The sequence below is a fragment of the Pyxicephalus adspersus genome, chromosome 2 (assembly GCF_032062135.1).
Source record: "Pyxicephalus adspersus chromosome 2, UCB_Pads_2.0, whole genome shotgun sequence".
Taxonomy (NCBI): Eukaryota; Metazoa; Chordata; class Amphibia; order Anura; family Pyxicephalidae; genus Pyxicephalus; species Pyxicephalus adspersus.
The window spans coordinates 8973721-8983377 of record NC_092859.1 but is presented as its reverse complement, the minus strand read 5'-3'; the positions used below and the strand labels follow the sequence as shown (position 1 = coordinate 8983377).

General features: G+C 45.3%; 1 protein-coding gene and 1 non-coding gene across 2 annotated transcripts; one reads left to right on the top strand and one right to left on the bottom strand.

The window, feature by feature from the left end:
- The first annotated feature begins 883 nt into the window (after positions 1-883).
- Positions 884-4553, top strand: RNASEK (ribonuclease K). Its single transcript, XM_072399421.1, has 3 exons — positions 884-1034; positions 3545-3627; positions 3723-4553. Exons 1-3 carry the CDS (start codon positions 957-959, stop codon positions 3865-3867), a joined length of 306 nt encoding a protein of 101 aa, XP_072255522.1. The 5' UTR covers positions 884-956; the 3' UTR covers positions 3868-4553.
- Positions 4554-5898: 1345 nt separating this feature from the next.
- On the bottom strand, positions 5899-5970 carry TRNAW-CCA (transfer RNA tryptophan (anticodon CCA)). The gene has a single exon. It is a non-coding gene; the product is annotated as a tRNA-Trp (tRNA).
- Between the last annotated feature and the right edge of the window lie 3687 nt (positions 5971-9657).

Here is a 9657-nt window from a genome sequence, read left to right as displayed (position 1 = left end):
AGTCGGGGATCTCTTCTACAGTGCTTCCCTGGGGTTGGAGGTGTCTGGTGCCTGAACCACCCCCCCAATCTCCAAAGAACAGAATGGTGCTGTGTACACTGATTAATCATTCATCTGCCTCTGAAAGTGATCAGAAAGCCTGTGGGTGAATGTTGAATGCTTGGCATCCCGTCATGCTCTGTGATTCCTTTATCTGACCGTTACATTGTCCATGGGGGACGGAACCACTGCACACATGAAGGGTCCGATCCTGGCACCTGACACTCATGATAGGGATATTGGCAGCATCTGATCACCCCCCCCCCCCCTTTCATATTAATCATTCTGGTGCCAATTCCCACCTAGGTGGTTTGATCTGGGGCATTATTAGAGCCTCTTCCTTTAAAACACCATTTTTCCCCGAGGCCGAGTGCAATGTATGGTGCATGAGCTGCATTTCTGATGCATTTCTTGGGTGGATTGGGTTGCCTTTAAAAATACATGGCACTGATGCATGCATGATATATTATTGTACCGTATGAATGGGCCCCATCCTTAAATCATGCAGTCGTGACATTTGCGATCCTTTTTTATTTTTGTTTTTCAATTGCAGGGATGCCATTAACCTTATAACAATATTATTCCTAATTTAGTCTTTAAATCATTATCTGCATATAAATTCATGCAGTGATCCCATTGCAGAGCAATCTCATAGATGCCCTTATTGTATCTCGCTCCTGCCTTCAATCATCTCCATCACGGGACCCTGACCGCCTGTCATGTGATGGACGCCGCCTACTAGTTTGTCCCCTCCCAGTTCCCGTTCGTCTGCCAGTACTCATCATGGCGTTCTCATGCCGCTGCCCTTTTTCCGCTTTGTCGGCCAATCAGAACGCTGCCCAAGTCAGCTGACCTGTGAGGCTGCGGCTCTAGATTGCTCAGTGTACCTCTGTGGCTCTGAGTGACTGGTTGGTGTCATGGCGTCTCTGCTGTGCTGCGGGCCCAAGCTGGCCGCCTGTGGGATCGTTCTCAGTGTCTGGGGGGTCATAATGCTGGTAAGGACCTGATACTTCCTGTAGTGTATTCTGGGGGTGTATGGAAGAGGTGTTAATAGAGAAAAAGGGGGGTCATTATAATTCTGTATATGGCTGGCCTGTATAATAACTATGAGTAATGCTCTTTCCATTATTATTATGTATGGATCTGTTTTCTATGTACTTATTGTAAATAATGTCTCTGTATCATGTATACATCGCCCTTTCTATATATTTCCTATATAGGATTGTACTGTATAGACTGCTTGCAGCTGCCTCTCTGTGATTGACATACAGCATACCCATATATATATATATATATATATATATATATATTTATATATTTATTAAAGAAAGGTGTACAGAGCCGGATTCATAGTCATATCCGTGAGGGAGGGTGGTACTGCTGATGATAACTGTAATTTTGGGGGTCACAAGACCTGCACTTGCAATATGATTGGCTGGTGATCACTGTTTTATTCAGAAGGGCTTGTTCACAATGATCTCTTAATCCATACCTGATTGCTCTCTCCTTGCCTGATCATTGAGATCAATGTTTGGGACCGGCGTTCATCAACCGCCGCCGGTTCTCAGAAGCCACTTGCAGCCAATACGATAAAAGACGGCCGAATGTGCTTGGTGTCATTCGTTCTGGGCCAATCATGTGTGGCTGACTTTGCCGCGCTCACATCCCCCTGCACAAGCCCCCATTTTGTCCTGGAGGGGATCGGGGTAAGTGAATCATTCTGAGATTCCCTCTCCGCTTCCCTTTTCCACACTGAGCGGTCATGTGACCCTGCTTCACTTCCCCAAAATCACACCAAAGCAAATTACAAAATACAGAAATTCTGCTTGTAGCCGGTGCTGTGCGGGGACAGAGCTGGGCCCCTGTGTGATAAGGCTGTGGCGGAAGCTGCCATTGGTGTAAGGTCAGGGTGGCTGTGTCCCCTGCACTCTCTGGTCATGCAGGGGTTAATTATTTCCTGCAATGTGTTGGTGTCACCCTGGGGGTTTTGTGGACAGTAAACACCTCTATGTGTACACACAACACAGCCACAGGACGGGGCCACCGCACTCTGGTTGGGGCCGGTAGGAGACGACTTCTAAGTGGTGCCCACTGACCAACCCAAAATATAAACTGGATCGGGAATCCATCCATGAAATATTTATGTATGGGGGGAGCATGGAGTTGTCATTCTGCACAGCCAGTCTTGTGATCAATGTCAGGTTGCCGGGGTCATAGGGGGACATGAGGGGTGTCGGTGCTGATCCCTGGTTTTCTGGCTGACCACCTTCCAATAAATTGCCCCTAGCAGTATGATTAAATTAACCTCCTCCGGACAAGGTCCTCCCCTCCTGTGTCACTGTCTGTCATCCTCTATTTATTGTACAGCGCTGCGTAATATGTTGGTGCTATATAAATACTGTTTATTATTAATATTATATTATTAATAATAATGATAATAATCTCTTGGCAAATTACCCCTCCAACACACACCCATGCCTTTTTCACTTGCTGCCCTGAGCTGTGTGGTCACATGACCCTCCAATTCCAAGTCTTCTTCCTTTACAATAGGCAGGGTCTCCGTATATTGGACACTTCCTATTGGCTGTCCAGCGGTGGGGTCTTGCAGCAGCAATGCTGGGGTTTAGTAAGGGTCAGTTTATGGCGGGCAGATCTGCACAGCTGGATTGTGGGCCCTCACACCCAGCAAGGAACATGGATGGGGGGGGGGGGGGGGGGCTTCCTATTCCTGGACAAGTTTGGGGCAAAGTGAGCAGATCTGCTTCTATCTTTTACCATATTGGGGTGATTTTCCCGTATTCACTGTCCATGTGACAACTACAAGAATTTGAAAGTGTGTTTGGGATCAGGATGCACTGAGAGCAAACATGAAGAAAAAAAATTACCCTTTCAACTACTAAAATGTGTCCCCATTCCAGAGATTCTCCATCACTTCCTGCCCTTATAGGCAGCATGGGCGGTCCCCCCAACAGAGGATTACAGAGCAATAAAAACCTGACAGAGGCTCCAACCTTTCGTTTAATGTATTCACAGCAAATTTGGAGCTTTGTTTAATGTTGGGCAGTGACAACCAGACATTTAAGGGACAAAATCTCTTCATACACATTTAGATTCAGCAACATTGACTTGCCCCCCCCCTGTACTAGCTTGATAGTGGAGGAGCAGCAGGACACTGATAAAGTCGTCCCTCCGCTCCCCCCTATTTCAGGCACTGTGCAAATCAAGGGAGTCCTGATTAATCAGCTCCCCATCCCATATGGTAACTTCCATCTTGATAAGTCAATGAGGTATAGTGCCCCCTTAAGTTTAGGATGTCCCCCAAAAATATGGATGCCGAGTTTTAGGAAATGGATTAGGAAGAGATGATGGGACACTGGGTCTGTGGGGGAGGGGCCTAAACATCCCAGGTAACCAGTAGGTCTCCTTATTGGTTGAAGAAATCTACATCAATGCCATGAAATGTTCTGTTATACCTTTTATTACCAATGAAAACTCTTCATTTCAGGTCCTGTTGGGAATTTTCTTCAATGTCCACTCAGCCGTTCTCATCGAGGACGTCCCGTTCGGTGAAAGCGACCTTTTTGATGAGTAAGATTATATTATCTCCAAATTTAGGCGATAAAATGCAAAGTTTTAGTTTTCCATATCTCTGATTTATTGTGTTCTGTTGTCCCTTCTAACAGCCCCAAGCCCCCCACCAAGATGTACGCCCTGTACGAGCAAGTCTCCTACAACTGCTTCATCGCGGCAGCCATCTACGTCGTCCTGGGCGGCTGGTCCTTCTGCCAGGTGCGGCTGAACAAAAGGAAGGAGTATATGGTTCGCTGAGGCAGTCCGCCAGCTGTGGCGGCCATGTTTTCTTCCTGTAACCTCCCCTCAAACCACTCTTCAGCTCATTTCGAGGACTGTTACCACACAGCACAAATGCGTATGCATTGCTCCGCCCCCCAAATGTAGAATTTTAAGGGTCACTCCATCCAGAACCAATCCAGCTTCTTACGATGAGTTCCTCTGAGTTCTCAGCTCCGCCCATGTGCAGTAGTTGGGGGTTTCTAAATCACAAACAAGAGGAATAGGACTCATTGTGGTGTTTGGGGGTGTGGCTGAGAACCCAGAAGATCTCACGTCACATGACCCATCAGCGGTGAAAATCTGGATGGATTTCCTTGGCCAATATCTCCCATTTGTTCCTGCAGCCCTTCCAGATAGGCATGAAAATGTTTCAGTTATCTCCAACTCATCTATTCTAAGAAAAGTTTTATCTGAGCCCCTCTCTATCCTGCCCACCCTGTACATCGCCGAGTTGACACCCACAAGACTTCGTCCTGATCTGAGTTCCTTTAGAAATTACACCTTGACTTGATATATGTATATATGTGATACACCGGGTCCAGCGGAGACATTGCTGCTAGTCAGTACCGCGTCTCCTTATCTCCGCCCCCTTCTTCTGTTCCCGTTCTGGGACAATGTTATTTATGAAGTGATTGTGAAATAAAAGTGACAGAGTTGTGTGATCTGTGTCTGTAGAATCAAAGAAAGAACCTTTGAAAAAGAAAAACTTGCAGTGTGTCTTCTCTGCCACTACATGTTCTCAGTCTTTAATGAGTTTGGACTGAGGACATACTGTGAGTGCAGTGAGTATCATGGACGTGCAGAGCTTTGCTGTATTGGGCTGTGCTCCTAGGGCAAATATTGTGTAGTGTGATGACCCATGATCGGGAGATCTGAAGTGTTAAAAAATACAGCAGGGGGGAATATATTTTATATAAAGTAATAAGGGTGTAAAAATTGTCATCAGCCCCTTCCAGGCAATAGCACAATAGCATAAGCGTTGGGCCAGCAAACTAGGATCTGCCCCTCCATATACAGCTTGGTCCCCACCCCTGAGGGCCAGAACATTCCCATAATGCAACACCCTTTTGAAGTCTATGGGATATCAGTGCACAGCAACAGCAGTCGGATATTACCACAGCCAATGGAGTGGAGAAGTATTGGAACCCCTGTTGGGTTTCTTCTACGTGTGGCACAAAGAGACTTCCTGACAACATTTTATGGGACTGGAAGTTGGAGAATCTCTGCAACATAGACCTGAAACAAATGAGGCCAGGGGGTTCTAGCATTCTTAGAGTTCATCCTGCTAATTGCTAGTGGTAAATGTTAAACTTTTCATACATACCATAATATATATATATATATATATATATATATATATATAAAATTTACTTTTATAGCTTTGGAAATGTTTATAGCAGGGAGGTCACCGAATTACTTAAAGGGTAACTGTACTTACCTCTCCTGCACTTCCCATCTAGGATCCGGTGTTTGATATGAGTACCATTGCCAGGTATGACCCCGCCACCTGTCCTATTTAAACATTTGAGCGGCTTGTTACCGTTCCCTGGAACTAATCACCAGCCCACCATGTGCTGCTGGGGAAAACACCAGCAAAGACGGATCAATAAAAAAAGGACAAATACTGCTGGTGTCCAGCAGAGGTCGCCATCACCGAACACAGAATGGACTTCGGTCAGCATACCAGGAATGCTGCTGTGAGAGTTTTTCTGAATGTACTAAGGAATGAGCACCAATACTATCTCTCTTCGATCCCTATACCGAGGAGGCTTCAATCAAACGTTCCTATATGGAGGCTACCAACCCCAAGAAGGTAGATGGATCAGTAACAGCAGGCAGGGCAGTTCAGCCATGGTGTATTTCTCATGGTGATCTTTTATTGGGCCTTCAGTTACTAGCATTGGATTTTATAACCTCACTACTATATACATTTCATTATTTTTATTATCTCAGCTATACTACAGTTGGACAAGTCACTTTTAGAATATTTACTTTTAAAAGTACTGCTGACCCCGACGTGATTTGAACACACAACCTTCTGATCTGGAGTCAGACGCGCTACCGTTGCGCCACGAGGTCTCTTGGTATGGTGTGTTTTGTACCTTTGTGGAACTTTGATTAATTCACATGCAGACAGGTGACTATTGCAGAAATGTTCCACCTGTAATATTTCACTATGCCTGCCTGAAGAACTATCAAAAAAAGCTAAGCAGCACAAATGTGCAGCTTAATGGTGGTTGCCAGAAAAACCCAGTTTCCCTTGCATATGTGAGGAGTGAATGAGTTATGTCATCCCAGCAGGGTGGCACCCTGTGATGGAACAGGGATAGGTAAGTTGAGCTGGTTTAGTGCCGCTTTAAGCTGTATGGGATATGAAAACTTTCTCCGGAAAAGCTCTAGAAGCTTCCAAAATACTAACATTTAATGGAAACTGCTACACATTAGGAAAATGGGTTCCTTTCATGTGCAATGAAATTGGAAAAATGTTACCAAAATCAGCAGTCCTTCTCTTGATCCTTCTATCTTTGGCCCTTGAAAACCTCCAACCAAACATCTATGTAGAGGAGAGGACGATGACTTCACTGATCTTAACATGTCCACTCTCTAAAACAGCTGTTTCCATGAAATGGTAAAATTTTGGAAGCTTTCAGGGCTTTGCCTTTTTGAGAAAGATTTTGTATCATATATGGCTTAAGACTCTATGCTCTAAACCAGGGGTTCTTAACCTTTTAATGACTCCAGACCCCCAATGGATTGTCCAATATGATGCCATACCCCCTTTACTTGTCTGTCTAAAAATCATCACCATTCCTTATATTAATAGCCAGTATGACTTGAGTATGAGGAAGAGAACATGAAATAAAACCATAAGCATTGATAAGTTTATTATATTTATTTACAATAAGCAAAATCAAAAAATGATAAAAATATAAACAGCTACAACTATTTTACAATATACCTTTGATTTACCTGCAGATTATATACCAATAATTTTACTTCCCACAGTTGAGTATTACACAAAAGAAAAAAACACTAATATACCTAGCCAATGTATCTCTGTGTGTTACAGTAACACACTGTTTTCTGTTCCTATTTCATCACAGAATTTTTTAAATAATTGACAGTTCAATGCACAATAGGGTTGACTGTTTGTACAAGTATTCCCATCACTTCTTTAAGTTTCTTTAGCAATGTTTTGGATACCAGAGATTGGTGATGAAGAACACATTGTGTAGAGAGCACATGTGGAGTTTTCTCGTTGACCATAGCAACGAATCCAGATGTTTTGCCAATCATGGTGGGAGCTCCATCTGTACTGACACAGATCCCCACTAGGGTATCTGTATCCCCTTCAGTGTCACCCACCTTGCACTCCCCTGCTGCCTGTACCAACTCTGCTCACTGATCTTCTCCTCGGCTTACTTCCTAGTCCAGATCATGTGACTCCCTGTCAGCCGCTCCCTTGCCTCAGAGGACCCCTGCTGGTGGAGATGTGAACATCATCTACCTCTCGTGTCCAGCACTCCCTCTGGTGGTAGGGAAAGGTGCCAGCAGGTCACATGGCTTCTATCCATCACCTGACCCTCCCTATATAAGGAAGTGACTGGCAACAGGAAGTTGCCTGAACAAGGAGTTCATTTGGCTCTTCTTCCAGGTCCCTGTTGTTTTATCCAGTTGCTCCAGTCTCCTGTTCCTGATCTATCAGTTTACTGACCCCGGCTTGTTTCCTGACAACTCCTGATTCCTGCCTGGCCTGAACTTTGGCTTGTTCGACTATTCTTTGGCTCTCCCTCTGGCACTACATTTCCTTTCCTGCTAGTTAGCAGTCACCTGCCTTGGCGGGCATGGGGGCTGCATCCTGGCAGCAGCTTGCCACACAACAACCTCACCTCTAGAGGCTCTGGAGAAGACGGGCTACTGCTTACACCCTGCACATGTCTCCACCCACTGGGTTGGTGACACAGAGGGTCCACCACTTTGCCCTGTGGAGCTGTGACAGTTGTTCAGGCCATGGACCCCGCTTTCTTTAAAGGTTTGAAGCCTTAAAGGTCGGCCATTAATCAGCCCCCTGCCCTAGCTCCTGCAACTCCATCTTCTGTTCCTTGCTGGTGGAGGCCTCCCATCTACACTCAATGACCTGGTATCCCTTATTGGCATTCGGGTGGACATTTGTTTCCAGGAACGAGCGTTGGAGACTCAGAAAGTCCTAGTGTCCTATTAAATTGGCTCCTAATTTCCAGAACGCTCCTCCTCCGGTGACAGAACCCATGCAAATAGATCAAGCTTGACTGTCTTCAGAAAAATGCGCTCGCTGCAGGGACCAGAATCTCTACATGTACTGGGCCGGAGAGGGCCACCTCATGTCTGTCCACAAAAGGCCCCAAATGCTAGTGCCTAGGGAGATTGGGAGAGAGTCCCCTAGGCAAACCTATTTCCTCTCCACCTACCAGGATTATGTTTCCCGTACAAATTTCATGCAAGAGTCACAGAGTTTCTGGTCCCAGGCCTTTCTGGATTCTGGCGCTGCTAGAAACTTTATAAGCCAACAACTGGTGTCACTGTATGGGATTCCTGTGGTCCTCCTATCTAACCCTTTAGTGGTCTCCGTGGTGAATGGAACAGTCTTGCCTGGCACTATTCAGCATGTCACCTTCACAATAACTATGAAGCTCGGGGCTTTACACATTGAAACCATCTTCTTTCTTGTCATCCCCAGTGCAATTCATCCTATCCTGCTCAGGGTTGCCCTGGCTCTGTAAACATGCTCTGGCTATTGAATGGAGTCCTGGAGACATTCTTTCTTGGAGTGCCACCTTCTTCCAGGAGTGTCTTCCCAGGCTGCTCTCTGTCCAGCAAATCTGCTCTGCTGCTTGCCTGCTGACTGGTATACCAAAACCATACTGGGGATTTGCAGACGTTTTAAGCAAAAAACAGGCTAAAACAGATGCTACCACCACACCATCCTTATGATCGCGCCATTGATCTGGTGCCTGGCTGTTCTCCTCCTCGGGGTAGGGTGTACCCTCTATCCATCCCTGAAACAATTGAAATGTCCAAATATATTCGGGAGAATTTGAAGAGGGGCTTTATTCGCAAATCTTCAACCCCAGCAGGTGCTGGCTTCTTCTTTGTGCAAAAGAAGGACGGTCCCTACGTCCCTGAATCAATTATAGAGGCTTAAATAAGATTACCATCAAGAACAAGTATCTGCTGCCCCTTATTTCTGAACTCTTTGAACTACTTCAAGGGCCAACTGTGTTTACGAAGGTGGACTTGCGTGGTGCCTACAATCTGATCTGCATTCTTGAGGGGGACGAATGGAAAACTGCCTTCAACACCTGGGATGGTCATTACAAATATATTTGGTAATGCCATTCAGGCTCTGTAAAGCACCAGTTTTTCAGAATTTTGTAAACAATATTTTCTGTGATCTCCTCTATATCTGCATGGTCATTTATCTGGATGACATCCTGGTCTACTCCAAGAATCTGCCTACTCACTGTGACCATGTCAAGACAGTCCTGCAATGGCTTCGGGAAAATAGACTTTATGCCATATTGGAGAAATGCCAGTTTGAGCTCTCTGAGGTCTCATTTTTAGGCTACATCAACTCAGTAGAGGGTTTACGTATGGATCCCGATAAACTTTTGGCTGTGCTTGAGTGGCCACAACCACTAGGGCTAAAACCAATTCAGAGGTTTCTTGGTTTTGCAAATTAATCTCGTCAATTTATTAAAAAATATTTTACATTAATTGCCCCAATTA